General features: G+C 44.1%; 1 protein-coding gene across 1 annotated transcript in view; it reads right to left on the bottom strand.

Annotated features, from left to right (window-relative positions):
• Nucleotides 1-17500, bottom strand: part of epha3 (eph receptor A3) — a 165974-nt gene that overhangs the window by 129776 nt on the left and 18698 nt on the right. Inside the window, exon 2 of the mRNA XM_079517759.1 lies at nt 11050-11114. Within this exon, the coding sequence (XP_079373885.1) occupies nt 11050-11114 (65 nt within the window). The remainder of the gene's footprint in view (nt 1-11049; nt 11115-17500) is intronic.

The following is a 17500-nucleotide window of genomic DNA, read 5'->3' as shown; positions in this document are numbered from 1 at the left end:
GTGTGTTTGTGTGTGCGTTAGGTTGCACACAGGTGGTGAAAAACAACCATGTTGTTTTCATGCTCATACCCAGCCAGCTACCCAGCTACCCAGCCACCCACCCACACACATAGCTCCGTAAGGGAGTGGTTGCACCACTCAAAAAAAACTAACACTAAAACTAATAAAAACTAAACTAAAACTAAGCGTTGTCACAAAAAAAAAGACTAATAAAACCAAGCAAACCCGCTCTAAAAACTAGTTAAAACAAAATTAGGGGAAAAAAGGCAACACAAACTATAATCAAAAATCCAAATCTATTATGACCTTGGTGCGCGCACACAGAGAGAGAGAGAGAGAGAGAGAGAGAGAGAGAGAGAGAGAGAGAGAGAGAGAGAGACGGACAGACAGACAGACATGTAATACCAGTATAACACAGTTCTGGATCAGGTTACTGAACAATTGCATTAGTTAGATAAGATTGACATAATCCTACTGCGGTATCTCTCACACACACACACACACACACACACACACACACACACACACACACACACACACACACACACACACACACACACACACACACACACACACACACACACACACACACACACACACACACACACACACACACACACACACACACACACACAGTCTTACTCATGCTGTCCGTTGAAATGCCGAAGAGGTCGCAATTAGAGATCCGGTTACAGCATGTCCATTATTAGAGGGAGCTCTCTATCTCTCTCTCTGTGTGTGTGTGTGTGTGTGTGTGTGTGTGTGTGTGTGTGTGTGTGTGTGTGTGTGTGTGTGTGTGTGTGTGTGTGTGTGTGTGTGTGTGTGTGTGTGCGCGCGCGCGCGCGCACGTGCGTGTGTGTATAGGAGAGATCCTCCTGCTTTGCTATAATGCAGCCACATAAAAATTATAACCACGGCTGATAGGACACACACACACACACACACACACTTGAAGAGTATCGTCCCAGCGTAAAAAGTGCATGCTAAGAGCCTTTCCTCAATTCACACAGCCTCAAAACACTAACATACAGACGAGATGAGGAAAAAATAAATATGCCGGGCGAACATTTCGGAGGCGGTGGGTATAGGCTACTATAACCAATTTAGGACTGACGCCGATTCTAAAAATGCCTTCTAAATCCTGAGCTAAGTTTTCAGAAAAACTTAAAAAAATACAAAAACATTATGTTGCTATTATATAAAGTACATAGACACAACAACGACCCCAAAAATAACTGGTTGGAATAACATGTTCCTTCCACACGCTACGTCCAACCGGGGAAACTCCCCCGTCAGGTGGAAAGAAGCGGCTTATACTCCTCATGCATAGAAGCAAGCATGAGGTTAGTCCGTTGCTCTCCCCAGATTGGCAGAGGAAGTGTAGCGGCCAGGATTGCATTAGAAAATCGACACTGGTTGAAAAGATTTGTTGCAAAATCGTGGGGGAAAAATTTAGGAAAGAGAAAAGGGGTTCCCATCTTGAAAGAAAAAAAAAACTAAAGGGGTCCCTGTCCTAAACGGGATAAACACGATTGCCCCTCGAGGGTCGATGAAATTCTTTTAGGTGTTCAGGCTCCGTAAGAAGAATTCCACCACCATGTACTATAGGTTGCAATCCACTGTCACCCTACACCCGGACCCATGGCGGAGTAGAGGGGCTGTGACTCTCGTTGACCTCACAGTCTTTGAAGTGTCTTTAACGGTCGGTCGTCTGAGAGTATATGTGCGCCTGGACCCACTGCCACGGCTGTAATATCTGACCCCACTCGCCGCATCACGTTACACCTCTCTGCTCTTAACACTGTCCCTCGCAGGCCACCGTACCATACCTACCGCACAGATCACAAGTTTACACCGTGACACCTCTTGACCTCTTGACCCCTGTGGGCCAGCTGTGACCCCCTGCCAGGAGGGAGGCGGGGTCACAGAGGTCCAGGGGGTGGAGAGGTCACGTGTAATGTTGCCCGTGTTGATATATATATATATTAGAAAGGGAGAGACATGCGAGAACATCGATCCTCTTATACGTACATGTTCATGTCAAGGACCTTAATTTAGGAAAATAGCCCATGCCGTCGCTTCTTCGCCAATGGAGGCGAAATGTGGGCGCCATCTGATGGCAGATCTCACGGACGAATGCAACAGACGAAGTTCACACTATTTATCCATAATGTATAAATGATAGATAAGGGGTCAGGACAACGAGGCCTTTTCGTGGAGGGGTCAGTCTGAAATTTGGACTTAGACTGTTTTTCGTCTGTGGTACTTATTGATACCTTTTTAACCGCTAAAGTATTCACAGAAGAGTACAGGTTAATACAAATACAATGCTAAAATAATTGAACCCAAGCCTATGACTTGTTTTTTTTTTTTTTTAACAGGGGCTATTTCTGAATTGAAGTGCTCTTTTAGAGTGGTTTTGAAGCAGAGTAGGGATTCACACTTCTTTAAGAATATTGGTAGGGCATTCCACATTTGGTGGCACCTCCCTGGTGCTAGATCTTCCAGGGTGTGTTGCTGGGACAGAAAAAAGGTCGATAACATTCACTGTCTCTGAAAAAAAGAAATTTTCAGAATGTCAGAATGTGAAGATTTGTGTGGCTTGTGATGATTCACGCACACACGCATGCACGCACGCACGCACGCACGCACGCACGCACGCACGCACGTACACACACACGCACGCACACACGCACACACACACGCACGCACATACCCCATGCTTTGGAAATACCATAAAACGATAGAACAAAATAAAAATCACCCACTGTTTTACTTCTGGAAACGTGTGCTGTGACAATAAAGCCGATTGATTCTAGAGATGAAATATAGGCCTAAATGATAATACAGTATGTACAGTCAATGGCTATAGGTGCGTGCATGCGCGCGTGCTTGAACCATTCATGCTGGAAAGGGAAACAAGAATGTGTGTTCCACTGCAAATCTGTCAGGAATAATGAGAAACCAGATCATGTGCAACACACACACACACACACACACACACACACACACACACACACACACACACACACACACACACACACACACACACACACACACACACACACACACACACACACACACACACACACACACACACACACACACACACACACACACACACACACACACACACACACACACACACACACACACACACACACACACAGCTCTGTTTTAATGGTATGGCTCTTTAGATTCTGGCTAAAGTCCAACAGTAGCCTACTCAGACCTCCTCTATTCCTCTCCTCTCCCCTCTCTTCTTTCTTCCTTCCCTCTCCTTTGCTTTCTCTTCTCCTATCCCCGTCTGTCTACATAAACCTGTTGTGAGTTTGTCTGAGCTTGTCTTTGAAAAATATTGAAAACTTTAAAACAAATTGTTTTGAATAAACTGGTTGGTTTTGTTTTAACATACATCTTCGGTTCGGCCTGGGAGTCACTGTCACAAAACCATTTCAGATTGGGGGGGGGGGGGGGGGGGGTATGTGGTCATTTAAACATCAATTTGGGGATCCTTATCATCCTTGACATGAAACACTGTGCGAGAGCTCCCACATTAACCCATTTAGGACTGAGGTCGATTAAAAAAAAGTCTTCTAAATCCTAACATTTTTGAGAAAAACCCATGTTTCTATGTCAGTGGTGCTCAACCTTTTTCATGTCAAGGACCCCCAGAATTATCTCTATTGGGCCACGGACCCCCATCTCAAAATATACCCCCCAGAAGCCAATATTTTAGTTAAAAATGTTCGCTCTGAAATATATATTCAAAGATTTGCGCCACACTTTCACGACTTTTCAAAAATAGCAGACCTACAAGCTCGTAGCGCGCCACTCGGTGGCGCGCTATGAGCTTGTAGATCTGCTATTTTTCAATAGCTAAAGCACAACATAATGCTAACACCAAAAGGGGTTCCAACCCAAAATGGGTTAAATGGTGCTAGTAGCATTATTATTATTACTGGTTGTTTTGAACAGTGGATGAGAGTGCATCATACATGGCTCTGCACGTCGTGAACAAAGGCACGATTAATACCACATCCTCTTCAGACCCTCCACTCTCTGCGTGTGTGTGTGCGTGCGTGCCTGCGTGCGTGCTCTCTCAGGGCAGGCACGCACACACACACACACAGTTGTGGGGAGGGGCTAAGCCCCCCGGACGATGCAAGCTCAGCACTCAGTCTGCGTTCTGAACTGATAAGAGACTATCTGAAACACACACACACCCACGCACGCACGCACGCACGCACGCAGACATGGACAAGATCACACAGACACACATAAGTTGACCTACCCATATGCAAAGACACTAACACAAGTATTCACTCATACAAACCACCCCCCCCCCCCCCACACACACACACACACACACACACACACACACACACACACACACACACACACACACACACACACACACACACACACACACACACACACACACACACACACACACACACACACACACACACACACACACACACACACAGTTTAGCTTGGTGGCAACAGGGGAAGCGTCCGGGAGACTAAGCTCTTAATTTGCTCTGACCGGAGTGCATTGTGGCTCTGCAGGCCGATAGCCACGCTCTATTCGTCACTGTCAGAGTGTGTGCTTGTGCGCGTGTGTACGTGCATGTGTGTGCACTGTGCGCGTGTGCATATTACTATACTTATGAGCACCAGATGTCCCCACAAGCATAGCATCATTGTCCGGGAGAAACCTCTTATCTCCATATTTTAAATGTTTGTGTTTTCTTTTTCCTAAATGAATGCCCTACTTGATCATTCTTTGAGAAACACATACGGGAATTTTGGGGCGTGTCCGAATGCGCCATTGCTTCGCGGGGTGAAAAAAACAAAGCCTACCATTGGAATGCCATTAGGGAACCTACACATTGTTACATTTTATGTTTAGTTTTTGTTTCTGTCATAGCGCAACATACATATGGTGAAGTATTGTACGACCACCTCTGTCATAGCGCAACATACATATGGTGAAGTATTAGTACGACCACCGATGCAGTGAAAATTGAAAACGGTACTGCCAAATAATCAGAACTTTCCGCGATTCTGCCAATAATCATATTCTTTGAAACACATCCGAGATTCTGCGGGGTCAAACAAAAAAGATCACGTGACGTTGATCCCCTTCCCCTATTGGCTCATACTAGGACATGTGACATTGATCCCATTCCCCCATTGGCTCATTCTAGGTATCTAGGACATGACGCACGTGTAGTCCAAGGGGCCAGTGAGGCTTTCCAACGTTGAAGCACTGGGCCCTAGTGGAAAGAGGAGGGACTACAGGCGGACCCGTGGAAGTATGATTGGGAAACCCCGTGCAGCTGGGCTTTAACGTTGAGCGTGTTTGCACTTCCGCATTTTGGGCACCAAATTGTGGTGCCCAAATCGAAAAAAAGGCGGAAGTAGACGATCCTTCAGGGTGCTTCAAAACGCCACTGAGCAACTTCCACTGACATGAATAGCGGGGGGGGGGCGGAGCTTCGCGCCAGATCAGTCTCGATCCTTTTATATACTCTATGGTGTAGTCAGAAGAATACTACACGCGCGGCACGTGTCATTTACGGTATGCTCTGAAAGTATGAAAACCGAATTTTTCATTTCAAAATGTTGATGCCCTCACAAGTGTAGTATTACAAACGTGTGTGTGTGTGTGTGTGTGTGTGTGTGTGTGTGTGTGTGTGTGTGTGTGTGTGTGTGTGTGTGTGTGTGTGTGTGTGTATACGTGCACATTATGAGACATGGTTTGTGAGGGGGGGGGGCTCTCTCAGGGCAGGGTGCTTATCAGAGCGCGGTCAGACGATACATGGTCGGCGTGAGTGATTACCCATCATTCACCTTGAGAACGCTATCCGCATCATCATCATCATCATCATCGGTAGCAGCAGCAGAATCATCTGTTTCCAGCTGCGCCGCCACCCCCCCACCCCACACCCTTTGTCCTCTCTCTCCCTGGCATAATCACTCTCTCGTCCCCTTGTGTATCGTTTCTCCGTCCCTCTTCCAATGGCTCTTGTCGCCCTCTCGCCTTCTCTCACCTTCATTTGCTTTCAGTAAAGCTCGGTTTAGACCAAAGCGAGTGAACGATGACATCTCATTAGAATACATGTTTTTCAATGAGACTGTCCTGACGTACCGTGAGCGACAACACGCATCATGCAGCGACATCATATACATTCGCTCGCAGAGTCTCTATTTGAGGTTTTGTGGCCCCAAACACATTGGTTGAGATCAACACGCTACCATTTATTGGTTCAGGCTACGTCGTAACGCAATGGCCGACGCAGCGCTCCATATGAAGACAGTATTTTGTCGGAACGCTCGCTCCTTGTCTGTGCACTTGTGCATACGATGTGTAACACAACTTATGAAGTAGATTAGAGGTGATAAAAGATGAAACCAAGTGAACAATGATACTGATTACCGGTCGTCCCTTCACAGAGAACACCGTGACACAGATTTTTGGCTTAATCGCCAACCTGCCGCATAGATGGCAGCGGAATAGAGCATGACGCAATGTAGTCACTTCTGGCTCAACTCTGCGCAAAAGTGCGAATTTATCACCGCTGATGTTATACTTTTGCCTGACGGCCGCGTCACCAACGCCTTCCCCGGGCTGGGACATCCGTTATTGTCGTCAAGCGGACGCGGTCGCCGCACTGAGGTATGAACTCGGGCCTGCTTTCCTTTCCCACATGGTGTGAGCACGCAGGCTGTTATAGTCCAGCCCCCATCAATCTCTCCCTTAAAAGGTCATACAAATTGCCTGCAATTGTCTTCAGTCCAAATGCTACTTTAAGCAGCCAAGAGTTTTTTCCTTGCGGCCCTCCCCCCACCCCCCTTCTTCTTTCTTCATCATGGGGTTCAACCTTATAAAATCTCCCAGCATGCATCAGCAGCAGCAGAGCTGTGTGTGTGTGCCAGAGGTGTATACGGCCCAGGGAAACCAGACCTGGCAGCTTCACGGAACAAATGACTGGATTACCTTAAGCCACTGCCAAGGCCTAATTCTGACACTTAATAAAGTTTGGAGGAAAAGCAGAGGTGTGTGCGTGTGTGTGTGTGTGTGTGTGTGTGTGTGTGTGTGCGTGTGTGTGTGTGCGTGCACGTGCGCGTGTCCCGGAGGCCCAGGAGTCTAACTAGCTAGACAAATAAACACGTTGTGGGCTAGCCCAGGGGAGGTGTATAGCGGTACTTTAAGTTGAGGACTGGCTGGTTAAATGGAGGTCTCTCGAAACGAGAGCTTTGCTGGAGTAGCTGCAACGTTACGCGCTGGCTTTAGACATACACACACGTTATGCACTGGGCTTTGCTGAAATTACGTTCAGTCTTCGCACACACACACACACACACACACACACACACACACACACACACACACACACACACACACACACACACACACACACACACACACACACACACACAGTTTGTTGCTTTGCTGTTGTCGTTAAAGTGAAAACCTTTTAGGCAATTAAGATTAACAAGCTCATCTTAACCCTGAGCATTCCCTGGGCCTGGGAAACCTCGGTCGGCACTTAATATACGGCGTACTTTGCTGTTATCGTACAAGAAATGTGTTTTAACCCATGTGGCTTCAACAGGGACCCCCACATGAACCCACAGGGACCCTATAGCATGGTGGGAACATTCACTGAAAGGGTTACGGTCAAGTTAACTAAGTATTGAGTGTTTAACCCATTTTGACCTGAGATCAGATTCTAAAAATGTCTTCTACATCCTGACAGTTTTCTGAAAAAGCTATGTTTCTATGAGCTTGTAGATCTGCTATTTTTCAATAGCTAAAGCATAACATAATGCTAACACCAAAAGGGGTTCCCACCCAAAATGGGTTAGGTTGAAAATGCACATTAACAAGAATCCAATATGTTAATAACAAATGTGTGTAATGTGTAATTAAAAAAAACAAAATACACTATACAAAACACTGATGATAGTGCTGTCAAACAAGTCTACGAAGCCATCTATGAAAAAGTTGAATCTGTAACACAACTTTATAGTACAATATGTAGATGAACTAAACCCTAGGAGAAGCTCTCTTCATCCTGCTAAATACCTAACCGACACTGACTTCGCTGATGACATCGCGCTTATCAGTCAATCATTGGAATACGCTCAGGCTCTCCTTCAGTCTCTTGAGCAGGCCTCCAACTGTGTTGGTCTTTATCTCAACGAGACGAAAACTGTATACGTAAATATATGCAAATCCAACAATAACCACATTATAAAAACACTTAACAACACTCCTCTGAAACAGGTTGATGACTACAAGTATTTGGGTTCATATATATGCCAAAAGGACTTTATAGGAAGGGTATGGCCTGGTCAGCCTGCAATGACATGCATAAGATCTGGTCATCCCAGCTTAGTAAGATGTTAAAAGTAAAAATATTTAGGACGACCGTTGAGCCGATTCTACTCTATGGCTCCGAGACATGGACACTTTCAAAGAAACTAGAGAAACGGTTGGATGGCACTTACACCCGCCTTCTAATGAGCGCGCAAAATCTGTCTTGGAAGAGCCACCCATCGACTAATCTAATATAAGGCAACTTTCCCAGTGTCTCTTCACTAGTCCGATCCAGAAGAACACAGTTTGCCGGCCACTGCTACAGAGCTGACAGTGAGGTTATATCTTCCCTTCTTCTCTGGAGTCCTGCTTCAAAGCAGACCAGAGGTAGAAAACTGTCGTTCCCTGATGTCATTGCTAGGGACACATGCATCAGTAATCAGGAACTGGGGATGGCAATGAAGGACCGGGAAGTCTGGCATGGCATTGTGAAATCCATGATCTCGACCGCGGTTGAAAAATGATGATGATGTAGATGATCCCTGCTTCAAGGGGTCCTTGGCCTGAAAAGGCATTGAAGTAAACTTAAAAGTTTAGAAAACAAACAAAATAGTCAATCGAAGACTAAATCAAAATGAAATCTCCGGCAGCATTAGAAGTATTTCTGGTTTGGGTCCGTCAGTACCTTGTTTATCAGTGCTCTTGTGAAGACGGATTCGGGGGCTCAAGGTCAAAAACGATTGACTCAACACAACCTGAGTGTTTGAACCATCATGATGTCCCACGCACTTAACCTGTAACCTGTAGATAGTGCTAACTGCTCAGAGATCTGCGTTAAGCTGCACTTAGCTGTGCTGCTATCAAACAGGACCGTGTGGAAAGTAACTCACTGGCAGACAGCGGAGGACAGAGCACCTAACCCCATGTACTTGAGTCAAAGGATAGGTGCTTCTGGTGAAATATTACACGAAAGTTGTCCTGTCAAATTTGTAGTTTCAGTTAAAGTGCTGGAGCACTTGAAAAGAATACTGGAGTATTCAAAAGCAGAACAAATAACCTCACAACCAGGTTTTGTGTTACGTGGGGGAGCACATCTATACCACTTTTTCCCACTTTACCCCAAATGTCTTCGGCAAAAATAGCAGCCGCGGCATTGTAGATGTGCTATGTTTAACTAGCAATATAAAACATGACTTGACGCCGTTCCCCCTCCACAGTTCACGTGGCGTGAGGTTGTACACATCAGCTACTTTCGCCCAGATATTTCGCCCAATGTTTGACAGAGACATGAATGGCGGTTCAATTATGTACAGTGTACAGTGTACATAAAGTTCCTGGGACTAAGCGAAAGACAAAGGGTGACCGTGCTTTTGCAGTAGTTGCACCTACATTATGGAACGCCCTACCTTGCACTTTAAAAAACGCTGAGTCTGTCAATATTTTTAAGAGTTTGTTGAAAACGTTTTTATTTCGTAAACATTTTCCCGATTTTATTTGACCTTCTTGATTATGTGTTCTTATTGCTTGTTGTTGTACACTGTCCTGTTGTAATTTTGATTGATTTTATTGTGTTCATTGTACAGCACTTTGTAACCTTGTTAAGAAAGGTGCTTTATAAATAAAATGTACTTACTTACATACAGTAGAAGTGTATTTGTTGGAATCGTGCATTTTTGACACCTAACCCACAATTCCCGTCACTCTGTCACAACACCTAAATCCCCGCCACTCACCCCAGGCAAGCCCCCAGGTCATCGTGACATCACGTGACATCAGCCCCCTGGTCACCCCAGGCAAGCCCCCAGGGGCCCAGGTCATCGTAATGATTCCATAGTCCACAGTGGTTATCATGAGACGTTATTGACCAGTTGATCGTTATTGTTGTATGTCTTTGTTTATGAAGACATGCCTCAATCAATCAATCAAACTTTGATTGATTATTTATAAAGCACATTTCCAACAGCCAAAGGCCGACCAAAGTGCTGAAAAATAAAAAATAAAATAAAAATACAACATGACATTGAAGGAAAATAAAAAATAAAAAACAATAGCATACATTGACAAAGAGCAACAATAAAAAAGTAGAGATTGAAAGTAGAGCCTGGTAGAGATTACTTTTTGAAAGATTTTCGAAGTCCCATTAGTGTCTCTGAGTTCTGCCAGTGACTGTACATTGTGACCCAGCAGGACCTCAGCAGTTTCCTGGAAGCATGTCACCCATAGTTCATCCGTATCTTCTATTTTGATCTTCAGTAGAAGTCTGTTTTTAAAGTCTGTAGGCCTAAAGGTTTTTTTGCATTTGGAACAGAAGTATTTTCTACTCTCCAGTTCTTCAACTTTCTTGTTACAGTCTGCACTGGGACACACCTTGTATATGCAGTTGGACATTCGAATGTCGACAAGCTTTGCGACAATATGACATTCTATGTTGATCGTTCCCCATCCATCCTTCCTCGTCGATGTCTCCCTTTTGACTGATACCTGTCCATTTAAACTCTAGACGGGCCTGCCCCAAAGTTATTTGTGCAGCCGCGCCCTGTACATTCAATACACTGCCCCCGCTGCCACCCTTAGATCTCCATATACTGTATGGAGCTGACCTGTTCTGTTCTGACATTCCATATCTTAATCTGACCTCATCACACCCTGTACACTCAAGATATGTGCATGCCACCTCGCCCTTCTCGCCCTCAGGCGTCTTACTGGTTTGTACTCACCCCATGTGACGGGTACGACATCCATCCCAGCTCCCCTTGACTGGCCTTGGAGTCCAAAAGGTTAACTGTAGGGAGACAGTGGTGGACACATGAGTGGGCAGCAAATTTAGATTTCGTTTTAGTCATAGTCTTTTGAATGAAATTCCATTTAGTAATTGTCATATTTTAGTCATCCGAAATGTTTTAGTGGACTAAATATAATGTGATTTTAGTCGACTAAATCTACAGTTGATTTTGTCGACTAAAGTGATTTTACAATAGCCGATCAACAAGCTCACAACCTGTTGCAGTGTGATGCTTGTAGATCGGCTTTTCAGAGTGGTAAATGGTAAATGCTGCATTTATATAGCGCCTTGCTTTACAGAGATTGTGCATTACACTCACACATTCACACACACACAGTTGCCGGGGGAAACCATGCAAGGCACCAACCTCCATATCGGGAGCAATTAGGGGTTCAGTGTCTTGCTCAAGGACACTTCGACACTAACTCTGGGGGAGCCCGGGTTCGAACTGGGAACCTTTCGGTTTCCATCCGGTCACTCTACCCCTGAGCCACTGCCGCCCCAGTGGAACACCAGAGCACAACCGAACATAAAATCCCTTGTCTTCTCCACTATTCCCTAACATTTTAGTCTAGTTTGTCTGTTGATGAAATTGTCAATAATATATTTAGTCTTAGTCATCGTACCTTAATTTGTTTTCATCAGTGAAAAAAGGTAGTCGACGAACATTGTTCAGCATTGTTTTAGTCAACGAAATAGACGTGCACGCACGCACGCACACACACACACACACACACACACACACACACACACACACACACACACACACACACACACACACACACACACACACACACACACACACACACACACACACACACACACACACACACACACACACACACACCAAGTGAGAATCACTGTACCCACACAGATGCATCACATACAGTGAAGATAATGATTCATAAAAGACGGTACATTTCTCATTAGGGTAACCGTTTCTTAAAGAGAAATGCACTATTGTCTGACAGTGAAAAGGCGCTCGTAGCAACACGTCACAATAATGCAATTAATATTGATCTGAAATTATTGATCGAGTATTGATGGGAAAATGAATGATGGCCTACCAGGGGAGACAAGCATGTTGCCATAGGGAGATCATTATCAATCATTTGGACCCAGTGGTGGAAGCAAGTACTCACATGTTGTTTTACTTAAGTAAAAGTATCAATAGTCCAAAAAACAAAAAAATAAGATCTACAAGCTGTGTCGCTGGGCAACACTTACTAGATCTGCACTTTTCAAATGGCCGAAATGTATAGGGCTGAAGTGGGTAATGTATGTGTTGTAATCATAATTCCAAATCTACAAATGAACTAGTAACTAAGTTTTCAAATAATGGAGTAAAAGTACAATATTTGCCACTGAGTAGTGGAGTACAAGTTAAAGTATTGGAAATTGGAAATACTCCAGTAAAGTACAAATACCTCAGAATTGTACTTAAGTACAGTACTTAAGAAAATGTAATTAGTTAGTCCCACCACTGAAACAGACCAGACCAAGTACAGAAACAATCTGTAAATAATCTATAAATTCATCCAAAACGGAACATCCACCTCTCACAACAACAGGAGGCACTGCTCTGAAGGAAGTCAATGACTTCAAGTACTTGGGCTTATGGGTCAACTCAACAGAGCAAGATCTAAAAGTGAGGAAGGCACTTGCATGGAGGGCCCTGAATGGCATGACCAGTGTATGGAACCCCAACCTCCCCCGACAAATCAAACTCAGCTTCTTCTACGCGACGGTAGAATATTCAGGGTGAGCGACAAAATAGCAGCCAGGAGAATGAGACTCGCAAGAGCTCCCAGCCAGCAAACTGGTGCTGTGGGAACCAACACATGGGCACCGGTCACGAGGACGTAGCACCAACGAGCTGACGACGATGGAAGGCTCGTCTGAGGACGACCTAGAGAGAGACAATTCAGGAGCAAATCTTTTCTTAATCTAGTCAACAAGGCCTGCAGGAGGCTATATGCACTGGAAACACGTGCATGACATTATTTCAATAAACTAAAACTGGAAACACTGGAAATGTTAGCCATGGTGACGCTGGTTCTTCGCAAGCATCATGGCAGACCATACCGCTGTTTTGAGCTCCTTGCTACATTTACTTTTTTTTATTTTTTTATATATAATGTTTTTTTTGTGGCTTTCGCCTTTATTTTATATATTTTTATGGAGGGACAGACACTAGACAGTAGGCCGACAGGAAATGGAGAGAGAGATGGGGGGGAAGACATGCAGTAAAGGCCGTCGGGATCGGGAGTCGAACCCGCGGCACACTGCCAGACTGGATTACCAGCCAAGGTGCCTGGACCACTGAGCCATGGCCCAGGCCTACATTTACTTCTTCAATAAAACGCATTTTAATCCGGTGGCCATTTTCTCAGAAAGGTTATAATGTATCAGAGAGCAATACACCTCCCAACCGATAAGCTAGCCAACCGACTAGTTGAAAGCATGGTGAAAAACGGACTGGCCGGCGGTCGGACAAAAATGTTTTTTATTGAACAAATTGGAATGCACGATTGCTAATACCCACCCGAGCAAAATCCTAACATCTGTGGCCCCAGGGTTGAGCACTTTATATTTGAAACTTTTATATTTATCATTAACATTGTAAATGTAGCAAGGTGCCCAAAACAGGGTGAAGGTAGAGTCATGACAGTCAAACTAAAATCCCACACAACATCAGGTGGGAACTGAGAGCCATCAACAACAACACAGCTGGCGTTGCAGTATTGCAGATGTTGAGGTCGTACTACAGTGACATACCGTGCTCCACACAGACAGTCTTACATACAGACATACACACACAGCCAGTCATTGGAGCAGTTAGGCGCCGCTCAAAGATCTCAGACTTGGCTGCCAATATGACATAATCTTCACAAGTCATGTATTGGAGAGGCCAGCGCCCCCTAGCGCCCCTCAAAAATGACCTATAGGCTATAATGAGCAAGTCAGGAACTGCAGCTGAGGAGGACAGCTGCCTCTCTCATGTAAACAAACACGGAGGCATGCTTTGTTGTCCTAGCGCTCCGTGTGTGTGTGCATGTGTGTGCGTGTGCGTGTGTGTGTGTGTGTGTGCGTGCTTTGATGAGCATCAAAGCCCGGTCCAGCTGGACAGGACAGGGGTAGGGGGGTTGGCGGGTTAGAGAAAGCGAGTTTCCCAAACAGTGAGTCACGGACCAATTTGTATGGGTCACGACTTGAGTAAAAATGTCTCATCTCACTTTTGGGCCTCGCCCCGAAAAGTTTGGTAAACACTGGGTTGGTACTCTACATAGTAAAAGTCCTGCCGTAAAAAATTGTACTCGAATAAAAACTAAAAATGCAAATTAAACTTGCAGTATCAAGTAAGAATAGTAAAGTAGTAAAGTAAAAATAGCAAAACAAAGAAGCGATATTCGAATGGCCAATGTACAGAATTGGTCGGGGTGAGGAGATTGATGTATGTTTTGTAATAATGCCAAAACAATACCAAAATCTACAAAGTATACATAACTGAGGTTTTCATATAATCATGTCCGAGTAAAAGTACAATGTTTACAGTACTAGGTACAGTACAGTACACCACACACACACACACACACACACACACACACACACACACACACACACACACACACACACACACACACACACACACACACACACACACACACACACACACACACACACACACACACACAGCTGTCAAGATGAACTTGTCAAAGTTAGAACGGTGTCACCCAGCTTTGGGTGACACCGCTGTCACTTCGACACGTCAACAATTCACGTTGCACACGTGTGTGTGTGTGTGTGTGTGTGTGTGTGTGTGTGTGTGTGTGTGTGTGTGTACTTGTGAGGACCAGATGTCTCCACACAAGTATAGTAGAATTGGAGAAACCCTATCTTACCTAAACTTACCTTTTTTGTTTTTTACTATTTTGAAAATGATTTTAAAATTGTTCAACTAGGCAATCTACATCAACACGTTGTGAGCTTGTAGATCGTCTATTTGAACTATTCAAAAATGTTTTTCAAAATAGTGAAGAAAAAAAAGGCAAAGAAGTTTAGGGGTAAAGAACTGACTAAAATAGGGCCCATTGTGTCCTTGCAATAAAACAAAAACTGTTTGGGTTAGGAAGATAGTTAAAGGGGAAAACCACCCATTTGCAACATTTTACTATGTCATTAATATACCTTAGAGCTGTTGTGTGGAAATAATTTTAAAAAAGTCCCCCCATTCTGTTTCCTAGAACTGGAGGTCTGGAAAAAAAAATTAACATGGTGAATCACATCTTGATGACATGATCTTCAAGATGTGTTTCACCATGTTAATGATTTTTTTCAGACCTACAGTTCTAGGAAACACAGATTGGGGGGACTTTTATATTATTTCCACACAACAGCTCTAAGGTATATTAATGACATAACACAATGTTGCAAATGAGTGGAATGCCCAAGTAAAGATAGATACGAAGGTTCAGGGGGTTGAAATTAGAGTTAAACACGATTCATACTAAAATCTGCTTACTTGATATTTGTAAGTGTGTGTGTGTGTGTGTGTGTGTGTGTGTGTGTGTGTGTGTGGGTGTGTGTGTGTGTCGCACGCGCACGTGCATAGGACGGGGGAAAAACATGCGACGGGAGCCAGAAGTCCATGTTGTTTTGCCAGACAGCGTTACTTGGAAGTTGAGCAATAATAACAACGTTCTCTGTTGTTCCGCAGAAACCTGCCGATATTCATTGATCCTCCGTCTGGGAAGAACTCAGCGTTGCCGAGAGACAAAACAAAAATGTTAAAGTGATTTTAGTGTTTGTGTTCCTATGCGGATCAACGTGCATTCTGCACCACATAGGAAATTAGGAATCACCACCGCCAGCAGTGGTGGAAAGTATCCAGTAGAATTTTGAGGCACTTTTACATTGCTGGAGTAATTGTCATTTCTACTTTTACTTCATGTACAAGCTCACAATATCTGCTATTTTCAACAGTTGTCATAAATGTTTACACCTACAAAAACCAACAACCGAAAATAGCCGGTCTATAAACTTGTAGATTGTCTATTTTCTTTGCACAACAATGCTTCCATAGAAGACATGCTGACTTCTATGGACTCCACAGGACTGAATCAGTCGTGACTGAGAGCTTTAATCCATGGCAACAGATTGGAACAGGCTACACACAGCCTTTAGTGTGTGTGTGTGTGTGTGTGTGTGTGTGTGTGTGTGTGTGTGTGTGTGTGTGTGTGTGTGTGTGTGTGTGTGGCCCTCACACACACACAAACACACACACACACAGCCTTTAGTGTGTGTGTGTGTGTGTGTGTGTGTGTGTGTGTGTGTGTGTGTGTGTGTGTGTGTGTGTGTGTGTGTGTGTGTGTGTGTGTGTGTGGCCCTCAGACACACACACACACACACACATCAGGCTAAGAGGTCAGTGTGATATGATGTGTTGCAGTTAGTTATTTGGCCGTTTTCCTGATGATATTCACACGATTAAAAACACCTTAATTTGTATTTGAAACAGATAAAAAAAACAAGCAAACTCTGCATCACACAAGAGAATAGTGAATAATCAGCTATAATGAAAATTAATGAACCAATCATTGTCCCTGATGTCTCATTCACTCTTTCATTCCAACCCCAACCCCCCCTCCCTCCCCCTCTTTCTCTCTCTCTCTGGAGTTTGAAACAGACTCAGCCTCTTTTTCCTCGCAATGCTGAGAGCAAAGCAGTTCACTTCACATCTCTATAGTGTGGACACGCGTGCACACACACATGTACACACATGCACGCAATACACACTCATATTTGCACACGCGCACACACCCACAGTTTCTCTCCCACACACAACCGCACACCCTTGTGTACGCAAAAATGTGCACACGCACACAGCCACGCACGCACATATTGGAGCCTAAAAAGAGGGCCCTGCAGCTGTAGCTTCTATTCACTGAGAAAATAAAAAATATTACACACACACACACACACACACACACACACACACACACACACACACACACACACACACACACACACACACACACACACACACACACACACACACACACACACACACACACACACACACACACACACACACACACACACACACACACCCTTATTACGTCTTATTGCAGCCTGGTAGCAGCATAGCACTACTTATCGTCGAAACCTTGTATGTCAAAAGAAATTGTACTTTTCAGACAAATGGGAGAAAAATAAGCCTGTGTTCAAAATGGATCCAATGTAGTTATTATTTAGTCACAAGTACTTGTTAATACATTTCACTTTTTTTATATATATATATATATATATATATATATATATATATACATATATATATATATATATATATATATATATATATACACAGTATCTAAAACAGATTTTGT

Source organism: Electrona antarctica (assembly GCF_951216825.1).
Source record: "Electrona antarctica genome assembly, chromosome: 13".
Lineage (NCBI taxonomy): Eukaryota > Metazoa > Chordata > Actinopteri > Myctophiformes > Myctophidae > Electrona > Electrona antarctica.
This window is presented reverse-complemented; position numbering and strand designations above follow the sequence as displayed.